General features: G+C 42.8%; 2 protein-coding genes across 10 annotated transcripts in view; one reads left to right on the top strand and one right to left on the bottom strand.

Moving 5' to 3' along the window:
* STKLD1 (serine/threonine kinase like domain containing 1) overlaps nt 1-10,516 on the bottom strand; it is a 12,326-nt gene extending 1,810 nt beyond the window's left edge. The window contains exons 1-16 of one of the 8 annotated variants that reach the window (XM_086858315.1): nt 10,379-10,516; nt 9,775-9,870; nt 9,276-9,320; nt 7,885-7,959; nt 7,112-7,270; nt 6,924-6,994; nt 6,200-6,315; nt 5,725-5,837; nt 5,468-5,628; nt 4,904-5,034; nt 4,205-4,288; nt 3,424-3,540; nt 2,746-2,880; nt 1,738-1,866; nt 799-936; nt 109-237 (exon numbers count right to left, since the gene is read on the bottom strand). In XM_086858315.1, coding sequence (XP_086714441.1) covers nt 109-237; nt 799-936; nt 1,738-1,866; nt 2,746-2,880; nt 3,424-3,540; nt 4,205-4,288; nt 4,904-5,034; nt 5,468-5,628; nt 5,725-5,837; nt 6,200-6,315; nt 6,924-6,994; nt 7,112-7,114 — 1,327 coding nt within the window. In that variant the 5' untranslated portion in view covers nt 7,115-7,270; nt 7,885-7,959; nt 9,276-9,320; nt 9,775-9,870; nt 10,379-10,516. Of the gene's footprint in view, nt 1-108; nt 238-798; nt 937-1,737; nt 1,867-2,745; nt 2,881-3,423; nt 3,541-4,204; nt 4,289-4,903; nt 5,035-5,467; nt 5,629-5,724; nt 5,838-6,199; nt 6,316-6,923; nt 6,995-7,111; nt 7,271-7,884; nt 7,960-9,275; nt 9,321-9,774; nt 9,908-10,378 lie in introns of all 8 variants that reach the window. The other 7 variants (XM_086858317.1, XM_023938272.2, XM_023938274.2 and 4 more) reach the window with 7 other exon arrangements.
* Nucleotides 10,505-23,258, top strand: SURF4 (surfeit 4). Of its 2 annotated transcripts, XM_086858325.1 has the most exons (7): nt 10,532-10,681; nt 11,739-11,815; nt 17,226-17,412; nt 18,294-18,370; nt 18,964-19,007; nt 19,922-20,108; nt 20,348-23,258. In XM_086858325.1, exons 2-7 carry the CDS (start codon nt 11,789-11,791, stop codon nt 20,612-20,614), a joined length of 789 nt encoding a protein of 262 aa, XP_086714451.1. In that variant the 5' UTR covers nt 10,532-10,681; nt 11,739-11,788; the 3' UTR covers nt 20,615-23,258. The 2 variants fall into 2 exon arrangements, with proteins under 2 accessions (XP_086714450.1, XP_086714451.1); XM_086858324.1 differs by lacking the exon at nt 11,739-11,815 and having other exon boundaries at nt 10,505-10,681.

The following is a 23,258-nucleotide window of genomic DNA, read 5'->3' as shown; positions in this document are numbered from 1 at the left end:
CAGATACGCAGCTGACACTGTCATGCAGGACAGAAATGATTTTAATGATTGTTTTCATGTTGGTGGAGCTGATTGATAATTAATAAAAGCAGAACTGCTGAATGTTACCTGAGAGCCTCACAAGGCTGGCTAATGCCAGGCAGCCATTCTTCACCAGCACTGCTCTTTCTGGGTTCATCCTGAGTGCATCCAGCAAAAGTGCTGCTGTGGGCTCATAGTCACTGTCAGTTAAGCAACCTTTAAAGAAAATAAACAAAACAGACAGAAAAGCACAAAATTTCAATATCCTCCAGGCCAAAAGAATAAGAGTCCTGAATACTCAACTTACTCTGCTGATGGGGAATAGAAATGAGATTACTGAGGGTGCTTTGCTCAGCTTTTCCCAGTGGAACGATGGCACAAGGGCAGGCAGTAGGCAAATGTGACAATATTGCATGAGGCAGAAATAAGAGAGTAGCAAGGATGGTTTCCTTAGTGCAAATTATGATGAAATAGATTATTTCTTTTTTAACATGAAACACTGTTCCAAATCAACATAGGAAATTAGCTGCCCAGCAGTGGAGTCCCCATTAACAGTATCTGGTGAGTTAATTGCTACAGCTTATCAAAAATGGCTTCATTAGGGAGTCCCAGAGCAAGCGCAGGGAAGAGTGACCCAGAGAGGACGCAAGTTCCTAACTCTGCTGCCATCTGCAGAGCCTCCTCCAGCCGAGCAGCCTGGATTGCAGGATTACCACTGACACACAGACATCCCAGCCTTTTCCATGCCCAAGGGACAGGGAGGCTGGGAACACACACCTTGGAGTGCCAGTGCCCACAGGGCCGAGCAGGCAGACTCTGCAACGACTCCATTCCAGAGGTGTCTCCGAAGCACTGCACAGGTGACAGGGAGAGCACTTTCCAGCACTTCTTGGTCTGCATTATTCTCTGAATTACCTTAACAGAAAGGAAATGCACCAGGCAGAGTTATTTAATGAAGTCATGATATCATTGTATGTCAAATTATATCAGTAAAACCTTAATGGGTGTTGGCATTGGAATAAGGCAACATTGTTTTAGTCTGGAGGGCAGCAGAGGGAAGGAATCAAAAATGTACAGAACCAAACCAAGTGCTACAGGACTAATAAATAATTCTGCTTATTGGAGAAAGCTGAACTTCTGCAGGAACTACTGTTCTTTGTCATTTAAATTATGCATAGGGATCACAGCAAGAAACCTCCAGAAATAACCACAGTTTTGACAGAATCTGGGCTGCAGGATGGAGATTCAGCTGTCCCATAAATCCAATGGGTAATTTGCTGCACAGAGGGAATAAAACACACCAGGTGAAACTGCACAATCTGTGCTTCCAGCCTTCCGTGATGATCAGAACACCACAGACCTCTACAGAAACAAATCAGTGAATATAAAATCAGGTCACATCCTGCCCTGAACAGCTCAAATTTGACACTTATCACATAATGGGTTGTTAAAAACCTCTACATTAATTTTTATCTAATTTAACACTGGATCTCAAAGTGATTGTAGCAGAGCTGTGGAAACAACTCTCCAGAATCACAAAATCAGATTGGTTTGGGTTGGAAGGAATCTTAAAGCTCATCTCATTTCAGCTCCCTGGAAGAGGAATGGGAGAAAATCCAATCCCAGTGACAGGAATGTCTGAACTCAGTTAGGCTCAACACTTGCTGCCCTTGAGTCACATGAGTGCAGGCACAATAGTCACTGTGTTCTACTCACCACTCACAGTCAAGCTCCAGAGAACAGCGCAGCAAGAGAAGCAGATCTTGTCATTATGAAGAAAGCGTCTTAAAATTGACAGAAGGTCTGGAATGATTCCAACTTTCCTTAGGTTCTCCACAGCTACTTCTGAAAACCACAGAAATTCTATAGAATCTGGTATTTTTGTCCCACTCACTGGCCTCAGAACAGGCAAGCACTAACCATGTTTAAACTGAGAGAACAGACTGGTAACATGAGCCCATCAGCTGGACAAAAGGAAGCAAGAGAACAGACCAAATTCTTTAACAAGATGCACTTAACACAGCTAATCCTTTCAAATGGATGCTTGGCCATCCTTTTTCCTCAGAGACTTGGAATTCACAGAGCAGGAAAGGAACTGAGGGTGTAAATTACAATTTTTCACCTTCTCCTATTTTAACGATTCAAACTAAGCTTCAGAATTAGGAAACACTGGATAAAAATAGTTTGGTCTTAGATGTGACCCTCTGTAATATGTTTTTGGGAAGATTTCCCCCTTGCTACTAAATCCTACCGTAACCATTTCTAAAAGCAGTCTTTAATGACTGTTGAACTGACACTGGAAACAACTAAAAATATTATAAATACTTAGCAATTACAAGTTCAGAAGAAAACAAAGTAGAGAAGTTAGAGAGAATGGTGTCAATTCATCATGGCACAGTCCAAATTAGAATTCAGGTTTTATGCCTTCATTTTCTCAAGCACTCTTTGCAGAGTTTGTACTTGTTTCCAAACCAAGAAGAAATACAGAATTGTATCTATTAGAGTGGTCTTGTAAATCCCTGAAGCCTCAGTATTATAGCTTAAACTTTCAGGGTGTTACCAATATCTGGTCAATCTTATTAATATTACCACTATTAATTAATAATTACCCACAGCCAGGTGTGGACCTGTCAGTGAAGTCACAAGTTCTGCACTGTATCTTGGATTTGTTTCAAAAAGCAAAAATAAATTAATATTCCCCAAAGAATGAGCAAGGTGACCCACCACTGGCTGCAACCATCACCAATAATGTGCAGAGCATTGAAAGGAACTCTTCATTTTCAGAATGTTTTCTCACTGTGTGTAACAGGCAGCTGGCCACTCTGTCATCCAGGGCCATCATCACCCCCTGTTCCAGAGCTGTCAAACATTGGAACAGAACAAAGATTTCAGTGGTTTTGAATGAAATCTGAACCCCCCCTTCCCTGCAATCAGCACAGGAAAACATTCAATTAACAGCATTTCTTCACATAAAATAAGCAAAATTTACTTTAAACTTTCATTTTCTAAAACTCAATTCTTAGTATTTTGAAGCTTGTATCATTAGGTGGTTTTGGGGTAAATTTCCATCAAAGTGAAAAGCATAGACCACACTAGAGACCCAAAACCACTTTTATGGCTTAAAATATAAACACCAAAACAGTAAGAGTCTTATTTACGCCCTCTAGCAACACTCTACATGACATGAAAACAAACTTGGTTGGACAAGACCAGTACCTATATTTCAAATTAAGTCTTAACACATAATTCCTGTATGCCAGTCCTGAAGGAAGGCCATGAGAATTTGGAAAGCTGCTTAACTTCCTTTAGTTCTTTAAATTCATTAAAATTGTTAATGGAGTAGATAACGAGTTCAGTAATCTTTACAAGACCCAGCAGAAGGAGGAAGTCTTAAAATTGTACCTTGAGTAAGAATTTCGAGCAATAAAGTGCAGCTTTGTACTTGTAAATCCAGAGAATCTACGTGAGTCTTCATGGCAAGAGTGATCACTTCTGTGCATGTTAGCAGATGGGGGAATGCTGTGGGGGAAAGAAAATTTTTGAGAAAAGATTCCTGAATCAAAGAGAACAAAACAGAATGAATTGTTTTCATCTGTGTGGGAAATGTCTCCTGTCAATTAAAGCTAAGAATAACCCTGAGTTTTAATATCACAAGCCAATGCCAGGATTAAAATGCTATCAAAGGACAAAGAATTTTATAAATGATTTTACACAGTGCTTTGAATAATTAACCTTGATCTGAAACCTTATTTTGAAAAATATACAGTTTCTGAGAGAAAATACACAGTTTTTACCCTCACAGCTATACCAGACACACAGGAATTAGCCATGTGTAGCTTCCTCTTGCTCTGCCAGCTCTGCAGCTCCACCAATTACCCCCAAATCATCCCAGTACTCCTGGAAATTACCTTCCTCAAACGTCACTTTGTTGCCAATTCAAATACCACAGTTTTTTTTTCCCCAGTGCCCATTTTTCTTATCCAGTACAACTCCTCTGCTGGTTAACAAAAGCATGTACAGAATAAAAACTAAAACAATCTCATCAGCTCCTGGTCTGGAGAAATAGGAAGAGTGCAATTTCATTCTCATTTATGGACATTAGAAATGTTTTCATCTTCCTATTATCTCAAAATGTAAGGAAGAAGAATAGATAAACAAATAAATAGATCAAACAGTGCCTTACCACTTTTATCCTTTACAAATCTGGCAAGGTGCTGAATGCCTTTAGTCTGGACTTCTTCAATATCCCAGAAAGCCTGCATGAATTCTGAGAAACCAAGGAAATTCTTCCAACCATTCCACACCAACAGTTACACAAATTGCCTCTGTTTTGTGCAAGATGTGAATTCATATGAATGAAAATAATGGAATTTGGGATTGTTCAAAAGAGAATATCTTTCCCCCCAACTCATTAAACATTTCTATATTACAGTGTTATGATTCATAACATATTTGGCATTATATACATATTTTTGGGGCCTGTTGGAATATTAAACCAGAGCAGGGATAGGAGCTTTAAATGCATTATTCCAATAGACTTTTCAGATTAAAAGAACATTTTCCTTACTTAGAAGGAAAAGAATGGAGCAGATCCTTTGTGGCATAAATTAACAAACATATTACAATGAAAACAAAGTAGGTGGAGCTCTCAAATTTTATGAGGAATGACCTCATAAACTTTTCATTTAACTTTTGCAGTAGGAATGGCTGAGCATCTTAGGAATTTAGAGAAAAAGCTGAATAGTGATCCTTGCTCCAAAGAATATTTTATTTCAAGTAAAATGACTGTCCAAGAATTTATTTCCAAGTAGAATACATCCTGACTGGAAGGGTCTATTTCCTATGAAAATCACCTTTACATTAATCTTATTCTTCTTATTACCTAGAACACTTTCAACTCCTCCCTGAAAGAGCAAATCTGTTATTGTGGGAAGCAGAGACTTCTTCAGTTTTATTGAGGTGTCACCAGCAAAAATCAGGCATTTCTCAATAAATGGAATAGTGACCAGATCCCTAGAATTTCGAGACAAAAGTAGCACCAGTGAGTTAGAACTGGTAAGTTAGAAAAGAAAAAAATCTATAGGCATTGTTTCATTTTGATATAAAAAATCTAATATTACTTCTAGAGTAGATTATTTTTGACAGAACTTAAACATTTTACATCAGAACAGCTCAAGAAGAGCTCATATTGCACAAACCATGCTTAGGTGTCAAGTTCAGGCTCATAAAATTGTGTATAACATGAATTCATAATATAACTGCAAAAAGGGACACCTGTGCATCTCAGTGTCCACTCTGAATGAACATAACATCTTTAATAACTCAATTTGTTGAGACAAGAAGATAAGCAGTGTTAACCCTTTCCAACAGCAGTTAACATTCCCAGTTTGTAGAAATAGGAGGGGTTTTGGACAAAATAAATCAAGAAAAGGCAGCCAGAACTCACCTTGCTGTGGGTCTCATGCTGGGCTCAATCTGTAGCATCATCAATAAAATTGGAAAGAAAGGCAAATAGCTGCTTTCTCCATCCTGCACCAGGTTCAGGACTTCCACAAGGCAGCTGCTGTCCCCTCTGATATCCTGCAGCAAGGAATTTATCTCTTCTGCCTGGGGAGAACACAGTGTCAGAGAGCTCTCACACACTCCCAGATATCCTGATGAGCCCAGAAACCTTTAAATCCCTAATGAATCACTCTTACACACATTCAGAACAAAGCAGCTCATCATATCAAGGAGGACACAGCCCAGAGACCAGATGTCAGATTTCTCAGTGAAAGAAAATCCAAATGTTTCTGGAGCCATCCAAGACTTGCTTTCTGTAGAAAGAGGAATCATATGGTGACATTGCTGACATTGTGCTTCCAAAAACTACAAAACACACTCTAACTAATGAACATTTTTCTAAGATGTTCCTGAGGACAAAGCTAAAGAGGATTCCAACTGTACTGATTGCAGAAACTCACACACACATCTACATTTTTCACTTGTGAACACAATTAATGCTGCAGACTGCCTATGAAAATCCTATTTGGAAGACAAATAGTTTAATGCAGAGAAAGGAGAGGGAAGATAACTTTCCCCTCTTTCCTAATTTTTCTCTGAGGACTAAAAATATCCACCTGAACTGAAATCTTTTAAAAATACAGCAGAAAGAAAAACTAGCAAAACAAATATCTACCTTCTTCCACTCTTATTTTCCATTTCAGCTCATCTTTCATAAGTGTTTCAGTACTGAAGTCACTTAGCATGAAGGATGCTTCACCAGTCACAAGGATGTTTGATGGCTTGAGATTTCTACAACACAAATATTTCCTGTCAGCCTGTGAAATTAGAGTCTAATGACATATAATTACCAATTCCCTGCATCTTTAGCCCTCAGAAGGATTGGGTTGGTTTTTGTAGTGGGCTTTTTGAGTGGAAATTGGTTTGGACATTTTTTGTTTGTGTTTTGTTGTTTGTTTTTTGGGTTTTTTTAAATATACAAGTGTTTATCAACAAATATACAATTACTTTCCTCTCTAAATACTTTCAAATTTGTGCTTGGGACACAAATTTATCTGAGCATGGAATGCAAGGGCTGTCTCCTATTTAGATATGCAAACTTTGTCCATCACAGCCAGCAAAATGTGAGCATTTACAGAGATGGACAATTTTTTAAATATTAAAAAAAAACAACAAAAAAACAAGAGATAACACCTCAGTCAAATGAGTATTCCAGACAAAACTCAGGAAATAAGTAACTTTGGAAGTAAAAAAAAAACCAAACAAATCTAAAGTCTGGAATTCCTACTCCCTACTTCTTCTTTTGGAAGAGTAAAATTCCCTGCCTCTGAGCACTGTGCTGAACCAACACTGTAAAGAACAAGGGCCAGTCAGACAAAGAGAACAAGATTTCTGCTCACCTGTGCCAAATATTTTGTTTGTGTATGTAAAACAAAGCATCCACCATCTGTCCCAGGAACTTCTGAACCACCTGTGGAGGGAAATAGACATGAAAGAGTAACTTTCAAATATCTTTCAGAAGTGAGTTTCCAAAACCACCCTCCTGTGCTTTGAAGGTTTAGGGAGGATTTTCAGAAAGAAGGAATACCATAATAGCAACAAATCTCTCAGTTCAAACAGATGCCTCTTCTGTACTTTTTACCATGTCTGTTATCTTTTCTGATTTCTGCCTCTTTTCCTTTATCAGAGCTGAAAGATCTCCTTGGCCTGAGTGCTGCATTACCAGGCAGAGGAACAGAGATGAGACCTGCAATAAAACATTGCACCAAAATCACTGAATTGTTTGCAGGTAAGAAAGACAAAACCAGACTGGTGGGTGTGATGTTCACAGTACAAAAGGGTTCTGAGATGATTATTGTCTCACGAAAGAGACAATATTTAATTTCTTCCATTAAAATACAGTATGCTCATTGTTTTAGCACATAAAACAAACCACAACTATCAAGCATCTTATCTGAAGCTCTATAGGATGATTCAAATCAATTATACGTCCATAAAATCATCAAAGATTCTGTCCAAGTACTGAAGAAAATCTGCAAATAAATGAGTCAGGGCTTTCAGCTTCTCATGGTCCCCTATAGAAAGGTTTTCATGCTGGTGTGAAAATCAGAATTGCACACTTATTCTGATCAGAACTGTGAGTCTGCCATGTGATGGGCTCCAATCCATACATATTCACAGGTTTTTAGTGTGTGTATTCAGGAGCCAAAAAAAAAAATAATCAGGATTGTTTTAAATAAAAAAAAAACAACTTTTTTAGCATCTCACCCCAATGACCCCAAATTTAAATCTGTGAATATACTCTTGTGCCTAGAGTATAAACCACACATTCCAGTTTAACCAATCCTGCTCCATTCTCACCTCATTATTCCAAGTCATAAACAATTCCTTGTAAGTACAGATGTTAGGGTGGCGGAGTTTTAGCAAATCCATTGCCTGCATAGAAAAAGAAAGATAAAATAGAGACAGCTTTCTAGAGCTACACAGTCCTTCCCTTTAACAGGACCATAAATAATAACCCAAAGAGAGTTCCTCACTTCTTTATGTCACATTTCTGATCAAACTCTTCCAAAGTGCAAGCTCTGTTAAATATTTACATACACAAATGTGGAAAGAAAGAAAATATTTCACCCAGACTCTACTCACTGCTGCAACAGCCTTGTGAGATTCAAAGGTATAAACTGATCCACAGGAAGATGATGTGTGAACCACCCCCTTCTTGAGCTCCTGACATCCAAACTTGAAAACATTTCTCAGAATATAAGTCAGAATGATTTTTCAAGTGCAGCCATTATTTCCTGTAACCTCCCTGCAAGCTTGAACCTCAGCAAATACAACGGCACAAGAGATTTTTATCTCCTTGCAGGTGGTTTCTGTGCAGGGCTCTATCAAATCCTAATCACTTCAGCAAATTTGCTGATTATGTGAAAGATATAAAGAATTTAGGTTACTCTCCTGTAGTTGTGTTTGTGGCTGTGCAAGCACAACAGAAAAACTAAAAAGAGCGACGCTCCTGGATGGCAGAACTGCATTTATTTTAATAGATGTATTTCAATATTTATTTCAACAGAAAAATTTGATCAAGTTTTACTGGTAATGCCATATTTGGTACAGAAAGAGGTCACCTCTCTGACCAGGATAAAACATCTGCACAAACATTCATTCTCCTCCTTTTCCAACTCCAAATGCTGTGCATACTGGGCACTGGGAGACTCATCCATCATGTGCTATTCCACATATTTTATTGAAAACATTTTTTGTATTTTAAGAGTATATCTGATGCTTCTTATTCAAGGCATTGCAACGAGTTTGCACCAAAAACAACAACAAAAAAAAAGTACAACAAAGGAGAAAACCATTCACAATAAAAAAGTCCAACTCTGAGAAATGAGCATATCATGAAATATGTTATCTAGACATCAAGTTATTAATAATAAACTACAAACAGACCAAGGTTCTCCTACAGCTTAAAGGCCAAAATGATGAATTTTGTTCTTTGGCTTCACAAAACAAATAAAAATTCTGAGAAAGAACTATCCTCTGAGAAGAGCTGTCCATTTGAATTTATATATTCAAAAATAAGAGCAATTAATACAAAACCCTGGCCTGAGCCCAAGCAGAGGGCAGAGAGCACACCTCAAATAGTCCTACCTGATTTACTTATTATTTACTCAGCTAATCCTTGTAGACTTGCTTCTATCAAGACTTTGGTCTTTGTAAGTTAAGTAGTAAAGAAAAGACTGCACCAATACCTCCTTCAAGGCCGCATTTGCTTGATGTTGGTCAATGCATTCAACCTGCACCAAACAAAAGACAGGGGTGAGACAGAAACACCAGGGAACTTCAAACCAAAACACTCTTATCAAGGTGACTGGACTGCAAATGACATAAAACTACAATGATAGGTCAAATCTCTAAAGTTTGGGGCAGTTTTGGCGTTAGGAGATGGGTAAGACAGAGCTGAAATACGTGTGTGACAGACAGTGCTTCTGCACTGTCAGGGCAGCAGTGAGCTGAGGTGAGAACACTGAAGGGTCCTAACTAGGCTGCTGCCCTTTCCCCACTTTGAGCCTCAACATTCCAGTAAACTGATTTGAATCTTCCATTTTCCCAAAAAGCAGCACAGTGAGGAGCAACCCTACTCTTACCCAGCAGCTTAGCTGCCCAGCATAGGCCTCCTGCTGCTATCATGGTGCCCCTGGAGACAATAAACATGCCCAATTCTTATTTTCATAGCAACTGCCTGCTCACCTGCTTTATTGCATATTTCTTCTGGGCACCCTTGTCTGTTTTCAGTTGAGCTGCCAGCATCGTGCCCAGTGCCCCGGGCTGGAGCTGCTCCAGCACCTGCCGAGCACAGGACACACCCAGAGCACCTGCTCAGCTAGGGCAGAACAACCGAGGCAAAAAAACCCTTTCATTCACTTTTCCATGGAAACCTTCCAAACAGGGAACACCTCCAGTTTCCCATGGCAGGACTAGGGACATCCCCACCTTCACCCCAGTTCCTGAGAGGAACACAGGCCTTCCCTTCCCTCGTCTTCAGGACGTGCTGAAAACACCCCCAGGACCATCCACCCCCCCTCCAGGACCCCATAACCCACCCAAGGCCACTCAACCCCCACCTCCTATGGTTGTGTGCTGCTCCCAGGGGTACCAACACCATTCCCCAGGGCCATGTACCCCTCGGAAACCCCTCCAGCATCACTTAATCCACTCAGAGCTACGTACACTACTTCCCAAGGGTACTCACAGCCCCTGCCCTGGTCACAGACCCCTCCAGCACCACCTATACCCCCACAACGCTGCAGCCACCCGCTTATCCCCGGGATGAGCTTGAGCCTGGGGGCAGCACCTCGTATTTTTCCATGGTGGGGACATAACCCGGCCTCCCGCGGGGCAGCGGCCCTGAGGGGGTGAGACACCCCCCCCACCCCTCAGGAGCGCCGGGGGCGTGCCGGGGGCGTGTCCCGGCGGGGAGGCCCCGCCCCCCGCGCGCCGGCGCGGCGGCGCCTTCAAGGCCCGGCCCGTCCGACGTGGCAGCGCCTGCACCGAGCGCGGCCCAGCCCCGCCACCGCCCCGCCCGCCCAGAGCTAGCCCGGGCCCCGCCATGGGCCACAACGACATTATGAACACCGCCGAGGACTTCGCCGACCAGGTGGGTGCCCTCCCGTCTTCCCCCCACCCACCGCCCGCACAGCGGCCTTTGTGCGGTGGGGCCACGCTGAGGGGCCTGGCTGAGGCAGGCCGGGATGGCGGCGGGGTCGCTGCCTCCTCGGGGCCGCGCTGTGGCGGGGCGGTGGGTTTATGGAATTATAGAGCCGTGGAGTGGTTTGGGCTGGGAGGGATCCTAAAGGTCGCCTCGTTCCAGCCCCTGCCATAGGCAGGGACACCTTCCACTAGACCAGGTTGCTTCAAGCCCTGTCCAACCTGGCCTTGGACCCTTCCAGGGATGGGGCAGCCACAGCTTCTCTGGGCACCCTGTGCCAGGGTTTCCCCACCCTCACAGGGAGGAATTTCTTCCCAGTATCCAACCTAAGTTTCCCCTCTTTTAATTTGTAGCCATTCTACTTTGCTTTCTCACTACCTGTTCTGGAAGTAGTCTGTTTCCATCTTTCCTGGAAGTTTCCTCGGAGGGGACCCCGGGCCCGGCTCCCACCGCTGTAGGCCTGGCGGCCGCCCCTGCCCTCGAGTGAGCGCCCGAGCCTCTCGTACAGCGAGTTCTCCCTGGGGACAGGGCTTCTCTCAGGAGGGATTAAATGGAAAGAGAGCAGGAGGCGTCCCGGCTGGTGAAGAGGGCACAGAGGGGTGTGGGGAGCCGGTGTGAGCTGGCAGGGACAGGAGAGTGACCGCGTTATCCAACCTGGCAGCGTTAGATGGGATATTGGGAAGAAATTCCTCCCTGTGACGGTGGGGAGGCCCTGGCACAGGGTGCCCAGAGAAGCTGTGGCTGCCCCATCCCTGGAAGAGTTCAAGGACAGGTTGGACAGGGCTTGGAGCAACCTGAGATAGTGGAATTACCCCATAGTAGGGGTTTGGAACAAGATGAGATCTAGAGTCTTTCTAACCCATTCTGCAATTTCATGAAACCCTGACCCATGTCTGGAAGCCCAAACTGGAAAAGGTTGGTCAGCACCGTGGTGCTGTGCTTAGGATTGGGGCAAAAGGAAAGCAAGCAAGCTGATGTTGTCTTGTAAACCTTACGTTTATTTCAGTGGAGGCCCGAGTGATTTCTCTGTTAAATAGAAGTTTGTGAACTCTTACAATGAGTGACAGCAGGAATATTTTGAGTGTAAGTAGTTGCTCTGCTGGGGATGGTGTTGCAAAGATCTTCACAGTCATGGTGATTCATCTAATCAACAATAAGAGACAGCAAGTAATCATATTCAGCAAATTGGCTGGAAAATCTGATTCTGCCTGGATCTACAACCACTGTGATTTAGTGTGAGTTGTGTGGTGCACAATAACACGTCACAGCTCTGAGGGGGCTGTGCTGCCTCTGTCTTTCACTGATTTCACTGGGAAAACCTGTTCTGCACTTCCTCCCCACCCCCAGATGGAAGACTCGATTTAGAGACAGAGTTTCTTGTGGTGTGTGGAATACCCAGTTTAAGGGATATCTGGATTATCTTGGTCATTCTCTGTTTATCTTGTCCTCTTGCACCTTTTAGAGGAGAAGGTAAACCATCACTGCAGTGTTCACATTACTTGCCAAAATTTGCAGTGCTTGTCCTGACCTTTTTATAACACCTCTCTATTTATTCCTGCAGGGTTATTTCTAGATATCCTTAACACCCCATTTTTTCACACTGCTGAAAGCTCTTTTGTCCAGCTTAAATGTAGTTTGCCTTCTCCTGAAGTGAGTTTTAAATGGCACACATTTACTTGTGCTCGGCCACATCCTGTTTAAAGATGAGACTTGCCTTGAGCTGCAGAATTTAGAGTTTTGCTACTCTTGCCATCAGATTGCAAAATAATTTTATGGTGTTCTGAGTAATAACTCCTGTGATAATTCTGCCTAGTAGCTCAATCAGAACCTTTCAGTGTTGTCCATGCTGCTAAAGCTCAGTGTCACACCAACGTAGGAGTGACTTGCTAAACACTAACCTTTGGTATATATTGTGAAGTTAACACTTGGCATTAGAGGAGCTGTTAGTTCATCTTGGATTAAAAAAAGTACTTGGAATGTTTGGACTGAAATTGTGGTGAAACTCCCCTGGTGGAGGCTGGACAATGGCTGTTCTGGGAGCTGAATACATTCTCAGCTATGTTCTTGCTTTTTCCACTCTCTGTACTCAGCACATAATGAGTCTTAATTTCTGTAGCATAAAACCCCTGTGGAAGAATGTTGGTGCTAATTCCATGGTTTATCAGAAAATCCTGACTGTCTCTTACAAAAGCAAGAATAATCTGTTCTTTAAATTCAAACAGTAAAGTTTAGATTTTCTAAGATCCTGTAATTTCTCTTTGAATTAGCAAATTATGCCCTAGATGGCAAGATACTCAGCAGTAGTAAGTGGCTCTTAATCCAGAGGTGAACTAGTGCACTGTCTTACAGGCAGCTAAGCTTGCCAGACAGACAGTTGTCAGTGAAAGGGCTTGTCCTACTTCTCCCAAGGCTCCAATCCCCTTTTCTCTCTCACTAGTGCTTCTGTCATTGAACTGGGGAGCTGAACTGGCAGGAGAAAAAAAATTGAAGGTTTTTTTTTTCCCCTCTTAGTTCAGTTCTCTCCATGTTTAGGTTGAGTGAGGAGCAATGCTGGGGGTGAGATTGCTGGTAATAGCCTGCTCTGAGCTGTAAGGAATTGCAGTGGAAGGGACACTGTAACACCAGCCCATTGTTATTTATTCAACAATTTACACACTCAGAAATTAAGCCTATTTTTAGTGTTTTTTGTTAAAATATTACGTGGCAACCCTTTCAGTGCAGCTACCAAGTACTGGAAATAGCTGTCTGCATGGAATGTTTAGGATTGTCTCTCTTTTGTAATCCCTTCCTAAGAGGGAGCAGATCTCAGGCAGCTTTCCTAGTGTCTGTAGTAATATTTAGGAATAAATCCTTAGGAATGTTGCTGCTTGGTATTTTGCTGTTCAAAAAAAAAGATTCGTGGACAAAAGTGTGAGGATACCATTGAGTCATTGCACAGCAGTGAGAGAGCTGCAAGAGAGAGCCAGACTGGGGGAGTTTATTTAATTTTTCAAGATAAATGCTGATGTATCTTGTCCAGATAATTCTGATATAGAATCACAGAGCCATTTGGGCTGGAAGAGACCTTAAAGCTCATCTTGTTCCAGCCCCAACCATGAGCAGGGATCTTCCACTCTCCCAGGATGCTCCAAGCCCTGTCCAACCTGGCCTTGGACACTTCCAGGGATCCAGGGCCAGCCACAGTTTATCTGGGCAACCTGTGCCAGGGTATCCCCACCCTCACAGGTAATTTCTCCCTAATTTCTAACTTTTATTTCCCTCTTTCAGTTTGAACCCATTATTTCTTGTCCTCAATATCCTGTTTTGCAGAATGTGATGGGCTTATGTTGTGATTGCTCTCCCTATGATTTTGGAGTGGGATTTCTTTGAGTGAATGTATCCAAGCTGGTGAAAGTGATTTTTCTCTGTGCCATTGGATTGAGTATCCTCTTTGGGGAAAGATCAGTGGTGTCCCAGGCTGCTGGAGGAATTTGTTCTCCCAGAACAAAGAAATTCCTTTAAAGTATTCAAGATATTTGGGACACGCCTTATCAGAAGCTCTAGACTAATAATGCTGTGCAACTCAGGAGGGTTGCTGTATAGATCAGCAGTTCCTCATCATAATCAGAACTTCCCTGATCCAAGAATACACAGGAAAAGGCTTTGTGTTTGGACAGAACATACCTGCAAAAATTCCGAACCCATGTCCGTTTATTTGACTTAAAATACCTGTAATTGTACCATGGTATGTACACTTTTATCAAAATAGAGTGGACTTTCAGCACATTTGAAACTGTTAGAGGTGGGGTCAAAATGAATCACTTTATTGCCTCTCTTTTGGTCAGGCCTTTATGGGTTTGAAAATTTCAGTCTTCCATTAGAAAAATGGGCAGTTGAGCAGAGCTTTGATTAAAGGATCTCTAGATCTTCTTGTACACCTTTGGTCATTAAACTTAAAGGGACATTTAAATATATCTTTGCCTTTTTAATCCCATTAGAGGGGGAAGTGGCAACACAAAGCCCCTCTGGCGTATGCCAGTGACTTGGCTGCCAACACACAACCAGCTGTTCTTCTTTAAAATAGCTTTATTTAGCATTTTCTTGTCTATTCTCATGATGTTTCACCTCTTCTAATGAGACAGAACATGTGGAGAGTAGTTGATACAAAGCCCAGAGCAGAAAAAGCCCTGTAGTAGTTATTTGATGTTGTGAGTTTAGTGCTGCCACCTCTGGCGTTGCCAGCAGTTTGGATTTGGATGTGTTGTGCTCAATGCAGGGTGTCTTTCAGGTTCCATTTCTTAGCTGCAGATATTGAACTGCAGCCACCAATTTTCCCAATTATGCCACTTTATCTGGGTCTTAAAGGAAGTGGGCTTAGGGAGCATCTTTTGAGCCACACAGTGCTGGTGCTGTGCAGGGCCAACCCCAGGGTGATTAGTTCTATTCACTGAGTCCCACTGCTGGAGCTCTCATGTTTCTTGTCATTTATTCCATCTTGAGTTAAATTACTTGAATGATTTACATCCAGATCCTCTAATTGTGAAATCACTTGATACCTGTTACATTCTCTTCCTGTACTTGTGGTGTAGTTGTTATCTTCCTTTCTCTCTGGATCTCCTGGTTCCTTTGGCTTGGGTTTTTGTTCCCACAGGTTGTTTCTGTTTCTGAGTTTGCTGTGTACAAGAGGCTTGATTTGAGTGCAGCTCCAGGAGTTGTGGGTGCCCAGGGATGATGTGTGTGCCATGAGGTTGCTTAGAACTGGAGTTGCCATAGGCTGCAGCCTCTCTGACTTGTCTGGAGCCCATTGGATGTGTGCACTCGTGTTTAATGGCCACTGTTAAATTCCCTCTGTATGCCAAGAGAATGTTGGCAATGTTAAATGTCTTCTTGGATCCTTTACCTGTGCTGTTCATGGCTCCAAGGAAGGGGAAAATGAGATCAGTTTCCACTTCAAGACAGCAAAGATGAGGCCTGGAGGAAGATATTCTCTACTATTTGTTGCTTTTTTTTTCAGCCTTTCCAAAGCACTGGTTTTATCCTTTCCTTACAGATTCCCAGCACTTGTCTTCTTTCATTTCTTTCTAGACCAAAGTTGCTTGTTCTGTATCTTACAAGACTTAAAAGACTTCTGGTTTGTAAGAACTTTATTCTTAGTATTCCTCAGCAAGTTTCCTCAACCTCACAGTGAAACCCAGGAGGGAGGAAAGCTGTAAACCAAGATGTTTCTCATTCAGTGAGTGACAAAGATCAGAAATTCTCTTCTGACTCATTCATCCAACTGTTGACATGGCTTAAAAAAGCCTGAAGTGGCAGCCTGGAGACAGAGTACAGCTGCACTTAAAATGCACTTGATTAAGGTGAATTTTGACCCTTAGACTCTGGGTACAGGTAGTACAGCAGTGCAGTTTGTTCCAATATTAACTATTTAATTGACTATTAAGGATGTTTGCTGATTTTTTTTCTTGTGATAATCTATAGTTGTACAGTGAGCTAGGCTTCCCATTTGCATAGCCTTTAGTATTGAATGACTGTTGCTGGCAGGAATAAACTGTCAGAAATGTCTCCTTCCTGGTGGAAGTCTCAATTAAGTAATAACCAGTGCTGCCTAGAAATTGGACTGTTAAAACATTTGTCCTAACCCAGAGTCAGTAAGCTTTCCCATGGACTTCCACAGCCCTATAGAACACGATCCTCTAGACTCTGTTGGCAATTTTGTATTTGTTCCTTTAGTTACTCTAATTTGCAGAGCAAACTGATCCAGGAGCCTGCAAGATGAAGAGTGCCCATACATCTTCCACTCCAAAAACCTAAAGCTCAGCATCTGTTGTGATATCATTTCCTTTTAACCACTGCACTGAACGGTGGCTATAAACGTCTGTTTCCTTCCTGCAGATGATGCTCCTTTTAATGGAAGTAAAAGCCTGCCTAAAGGATAGAGGGTGCAATTCCATGCAGTGGTTATGTAGAGCTAAGATCTGCTTGAGTACATGTTTTTTGTTTTCACTGAGCTGTTGGAGGGAATGAGCTTGGCAAAAAATTTAGTAATGCTTTTTAATTTGTACAGAACTTGTCTTCTATGAGCCTGGCTCCTTGAATCAGGGTTGTTCTAGGGTGCCGAGTGCCTAAGCACATGGCTGGGAGCAGGATTGCCCTTTCAGCTCTGGGCTGATAGCTGAGCTGTAACATGAAACCCTGAGATGGAGAAACTAAAACCAAGGTCAGCCTTCATTAGCGAGAACTCCATCAAAGCACAGTTCCTGTAACACAGAAATGTGCTTCTGGATTCTACTTTTTTCCAAGTCCTGGTCCAGTGGAGAATGACAACAGGTTTCCCCTGCTGCTCCCAGTGGGTGAAGAAGCATTTCATTAAATCCAAGTCCAAATTTCTCCCTGCATGTTGGTGACCCCAAGTGTATGAGAACTGCTGACCTCAGTGTGCAGAGAGCAGGGCTCTGTTATCCCTGCAGTGTCCCTTTCCCTGCCTTCCCTGCTAATGCCCTGTGTGCTCGTGCAGTTCCTGAGGGTAACGAAGCAGTACCTGCCCCACGTGGCCCGGCTGTGCCTCATCAGCACCTTCCTGGAGGATGGCATCCGCATGTGGTTCCAGTGGAGTGAACAGAGGGACTACATCGATGGCACGTGGAACTGTGGCTACTTCCTGGCCTCCATCTTTGTGTTCATAAACCTCTTCGGGCAGCTGAGTAAGTGGCTCTGGGACTGTTCAGGTGCAGGCAGAGCACTCCAGCATGGATGCAGCCCTGAGAATCCTGGCAGCGTGGGATGCCTCACTGATTTCCTAATAGCCCCTGACAGCTCAGAACTGATAGTACTACATGGGCTGAATGAATAGAACTCTGAGCTAACCTGCTTCAGACTTTCCTGGAAGCAGCCGTGGAGAGTTTCTTGTGACACACTGCCTCTGAGTCAAAGGTGCCAAGAATCCATCAGGACAATCTGGTTTCAGTTCTGTACATGCATCCATAAATACAAGCCACACCCAGAGTTCTCTAAATTAAATACTCCTGTTCTCTTAAATGAGGCAATGTTGAGACTTTCTCAGCCTCCTGTTTTTATGGGCATTCATCTCCAAGGCAAATTCTTATCCTGGATAAGGGTGCATTTAAGCCTGAGTGAGGTGCTTGTGTCAGAAATTTCTCCAAAGCCCAGGAATCAAAATAATCCCAGAAGTACTGCACTGCTATATATGTGCTGGGTAGGTTTAGGCTGTCTGAAATGGAGAGAGGAAAAATCCTGTTCTGTTTATATTATGTCCCTGATTTGCTGTTCCTGATTGCCAGTTTCTTATCTTGTCTGAATTTAGATTTTTTGCCCTCACTATGTTGTGTAGAGTTTAATTTAATTTAATTTAATGCAGTTGCCAGTCTTCGTGTCAAAGTGACAAAGGCTGTTGGTGCTTTCTGATGGAAGACTTGAGAAGGGTTTTGGGTTTTATCCTTTCAAGGAAAAGTAATACATCATGATGGCCCTTACAGTTATCTCACTGAAAGAAAAAGGAAAATCCAAGTTAGCATTCCTGCAGGAGCTTTTCCAAGTGTAACTGTGTTCAATTTCTCCAACTCAGGTGGCTGTATCCTGGTGCTGAGTAGGAACTTTGTGCAATATGCCTGCTTTGGACTGTTTGGAATTATAGCATTACAGGTAGGAGGCTTAAATCTTCATCCCTTCTAAACAGTACCTTTCAAATCTCTCTTAGCCCCAGTACTCCCAACATGTTTAAATGTAACTTGCAACCCTGGAATTTTTCTCCACCCTGGCTTAGTGCCAGTCTTTGATGGCATTGAACTATTTTGCTGCTTCTGTTCTCCTGATGTGCCGGATTGATGTAATAGCAATTAGTCAGCTTGGAGACATTCATTCAATACTTGACCTTGACCAATTTAGCAGAAGTAGCTGGCAATTTACCTGGATGTCAGTTAATAAGCCAAATGTGGAACTTGCAGTTGCTTTGGCCTTCAGCTGTGTTCCCATCACAAAGGATCCTAGCTAGTAGCATCCTTCCCCTACAAAACCGGGGAATTTTTGGGGGCCTAAAGCACAAATCAAATTTGGCTTCCCTTCTTTGTGTTACACAGACTCACTGGACAACACTGATGTAATTACATTGTTTCCCTAACTATATTGTATTTGTAATCAAATTCTGCTGTGGCTGATACAGACTTGAGATTGTAAAAGAAATTCAGAACTTCAGTGTAATTTATGTGGTGTTTTAACCTGTTTTGTTCTTTGCCTAGACTATTGCATACAGCATTCTATGGGACCTGAAGTTCTTGATGAGGTATGCCTGCTTCTGGAAGTTTTTATGGAAATAGAATGAAAACTGGCACTTGGTGACAGAGCGAATGACATTTGTACATAGTATTTAATAGATTTTAAGTGATGTATTTACTTTAAAGAAGAAATGACAGCTCTTGAAGAATCAGGAGAGTCTGTGTTAAACTGTAGACAGCAGGCTCAGGAAGGGAAAAACTAATTCTAACCCACTAGGATCCAAGTGCTTCTGCTGCTAACCTGGCTGAGAGCTCAACCAACTGTCTACACTTGATCAGAGTTGCTTCTGTTTTCTAAATGGCTAAAATAGCAACTCTGCTTTTGCATGACTGAAGCCATTTTCTGAGAAAACTACAGCATGCAGTCACTGAAGTGGTTTCTGGGCTTTTAAATCTCTTACCACCTTCCCTAACAGGAAGACAAAATTCCAAACATGAGCTTTCCTGTCAGGCCCTGAGTGATGGCTGGCTGTTACCTTTCCAGTCCTCTGAGAGGAGGCCAGCACAAGAGCTATACTCTGGGCTTACTACAGCCCTGTCAATGTGTAACTTTTCAGCAGTGCTGCTGCTCTGTTTTCTCAAAGCAACCTCTGAACTACTTTGGCATATATGGCTAAACCTGAGGTACAGAATAACTTTTAACACAAGTAAATTTGTGTTGTAAGAGCCACTGAAGCAACAGTGCCTGAGTGGTGGGTGCTGGACTTCCCTGGCAGGCTGTGTTCCCAAAAATCTTTGGTGTGCTCAGTGCTGCTGGGGCTGGGAAGTCTAACACAGCCCACCACGTGCCACGGTGCAGAGCAAGTCACTCCTCAGTCTCACATAGATCCTTACTGAAATTCAGATAAGACCTTACAGATGTAGATCAGTGCAAGCTGTACTAAACTGCTTTTTTTTTCCCCTTTTTTCCCTATTTGTGTAGGAATCTTGCCCTTGGGGGAGGCTTGCTGCTGCTTCTGGCTGAGTCCCGCTCAGAAGGGAAGAGCATGTTTGCTGGTGTCCCCACCATGAGGGAGAGCTCCCCAAAGCAGTACATGCAGTTGGGGGGACGTGTGCTGCTCGTTCTCATGTTCATGACACTGCTACACTTTGATATGAACTTCTTTTCTGTAAGTATCCCAGCATTAAAGTCTGAGTTGAGCAACTAGAATGTAGCACCAGTGCCCAGATGGGCTGCAGGATCTGTTCAATGTTTATGAAATAGATAAGTAAAATTAAGAATTTAGAAAAAATTATTAGGTTGTCTATGCCATGACAACTGAACTTATCCAAGCTCTGCTCTGATGTTGGTGTATGTATCTACAGACTGTAAGTAAATGGTGTTTCTTTGTGGCTTTTTAATTTGCAGATTCTGCAGAACATTGTGGGCACAGCCCTGATTATCTTGGTGGCCATTGGCTTCAAGACTAAGCTGGCTGCCTTGACTCTGGTCATCTGGCTGTTTGGCATCAACATCTACTTCAATGCCTTCTGGACCGTCCCAGCCTACAAGCCCATGCACGACTTCCTCAGATACGATTTCTTCCAGACCATGTCTGTCATTGGAGGGCTCCTCCTTGTGGTTGCACTGGGTCCCGGCGGAGTCTCCATGGATGAGAAGAAAAAAGAGTGGTAACAGGAATAGCAACATTTCTTGGGACATACTGTACTAAGTCCAGAACTGATTCTCTATGGATTCAACAAAAACTGCCAGCATTTTACACATACATGCCCCCTTCCTATAAAAGGCACAGATGTTTTGAATTTGATTTACTGCGGCACCAGTAATACAATAGATAAAATCTTATTTCTTATTCAAGGAATGTTGCCTAGGTTTATTCTAACTTCCTAGATTTGGAACTAACCCAAGGAACCTGCATTTTGCTGATGCTTCAGTGAATTGCATTAGAACAGTTGCTGTCTGGAATGTCAGCAATGTCTTAAAATTTGCAGAAAGGTGAGCAGATACAGCTGTATCATTCAGTGTGGTGTTGGGTTGTAGCTATAACTAAAAGAAGTGGATCCCCTCTCTTGTCCTTATCAAAACTGTCTTGTATGTAAGGAGTTCCATGGCTGGTTATAGCATTGCTTATCAAGGTGGAAAGCAGCATCAAAGAAAACCCAGAAAATCACTGTTATTTTGCTGCTCAGAGGCCTGTAATTCCCTTTTGTTTAACGGGGAAGGGTCTTTCCTGCTCCTCTACAGAAGGCAAAAAGAAAACCCTGGAAGTAGTTGTACCTCTTTCTGGGTAAGAAAAGGGAGAGGATTTTCTAACATGTCCCAGTTCTGCCCTTGAGGGGAACAAGGGAGAATCCTGTATTGTTAATCATGAATCCTGTCTTGCTAATCAGATTTAAAGGAAGTGGGGGAGATGAGATAATCCTGAAGAGACAGAGCATTAGATTCTGTGAAAATTCTGTGCCAAAAGAATTCTTTATTCTACATTCTTTCCCCAAAAGTTGCCCCTCCTGAATTCCCAGGAAGGGAGCCAAGTTGTGCTGCAGGTTCCATAATAAAAGCTCCTTTCTGCTATTAGCGAGCTTCCATCCATACAAGCCCCAAATTCATATTTGAATTGCAGGTTATTGGTGAAAATATCTTGAGAATTACAGAAACTCCCCTCTTCTGTGCACTCAGTACTTGCCAGATGAGAGCAGCCAATCTCCTAATCTGTAGTCTTTGCTTCTTAGAGTCACTTCTGTCAGTCTCTTGGCTGTAAAAGTCCCAGCTGATGAAGAGCTGGGCTGCTGAGCTCTATGGGACAGCCCCTCCTCTGCCACCTCACACCACCCTGAGCTGTGCAGGGTGGAAATGTGGAAGTGGCCCCGTTCCCAGCTCTGCAAACGGTTGTAGCTGAGGAATGTGAGTGCAAAGCCTGGGCAGTGGAGAAGTAGCCAGCGATGGACCTTCCACAGGAGGAGCTTGGGAGAGTGAGGAGAGGAAGGCCCTGTTTGGCTTCTCAGTGCCACGACTTCTGTGCCATGGCCATGCTTAGTGCTGCTCAGGGGAGACCTTTTGTCCTCTCTTAGTCAACTAGGTGTGAACCTGTTCACTAGATTGTGGAGGAATTCTAGACAGCATGAGCTCTACCAACTTCCTACCATTACACTGATTCCTTGCTCTGTTGCCTCCCCTGAGGAAGATGCTCAGCTCTTTGTTCAAGGAGGAATTCAGCTGAACATCTCCAGTGGGAGCTGTTCTCCAAGGTCTCCTGATAAGGGCACTCACCTGCACAGTTCAGTTAAACAGTTGCTTTTTAGGAGAGAAAACTGGGCTGAAAGAACTAATGAAAAATAGAGGAGCACTGTTGAAAGTCAAACCAGTGATTTCATCATCTTAAGGGGATAATAGCCTCTGTAAAGGCAAGATGTGCTGCTGCTAGAGGAAGCCAGTTGCTATCCCAGAATAGTTCGGGTTGGAAGGAACCTCTGCACATCATCTACTCCAACTCCCATGTACAGATTGATGGGAAGGGAATTCAACATTAAGGTCAGGGCACTGATGACTTTCTTTTCAAGGAAGTTTTTCAGGAGAAGTCTTCACCTCAAGAGTTCTGTGTGCCTGACTCTTCCTGGCTAAACAAACTGTTCCCTTCAGTCACAGATCTGCAGCACAGGAGGCTTTCACTGTTTCACTGCAGGTCTTACAACGGTTCTAGACTGATCAAGGCAGCCACTCTCAGATACCTGAACTGCTGTTGATGTTCATAGTATTTATAAATGACAGAAACTACTCCTGCAAGGAGCCCCTTGTCTTTCTCAACTTCCTGGTGTCCTGTCTAACTAAGGAGCTCAATAACAGACCAGTCTGAAATATTGACCAGTTTCTCTGTGAAAATCAAGTCCCCTTTCCAACAAAAGACCCTAGAAAAGGAACTGTTGCTGTCCCCTGCAGCAGGAATACTTCCAGTATTCCAGGGGCACAATTAGGTGGAGGGCATTATAAGATACTTCTAGGCAGCACAGCATCCAGATTTAACTGTGAGTCCTGATGCAGAAGATTCTGATTTCCTACATACACTGCTGTACTTGTGCATCTCCCAGAAATACAGTGACCTCTCCCAGTGGCTGAGAAGCTCTCACAAGCAGGCTGTCAGCTACCAATTGGCTCTGCAAAGTGTTTTGGAATTCATTCTGAATATATTTTTGCTTTCTATGTGGGGGAAAAAAAAAAAAAGTATAAATTCTCATTTTATGCTGTATTTTGTAACTTAGTTGTGTTTGAAAATGTTTTGATTTTTGAAAACAATCAAAATAAAACAATGGCATCTTTGTATCCA

Source organism: Cyanistes caeruleus, chromosome 20 (genome assembly GCF_971803275.1).
Source record: "Cyanistes caeruleus chromosome 20, bCyaCae1.hap1.1, whole genome shotgun sequence".
NCBI classification, from domain to species: Eukaryota; Metazoa; Chordata; class Aves; order Passeriformes; family Paridae; genus Cyanistes; species Cyanistes caeruleus.
This window is presented reverse-complemented; position numbering and strand designations above follow the sequence as displayed.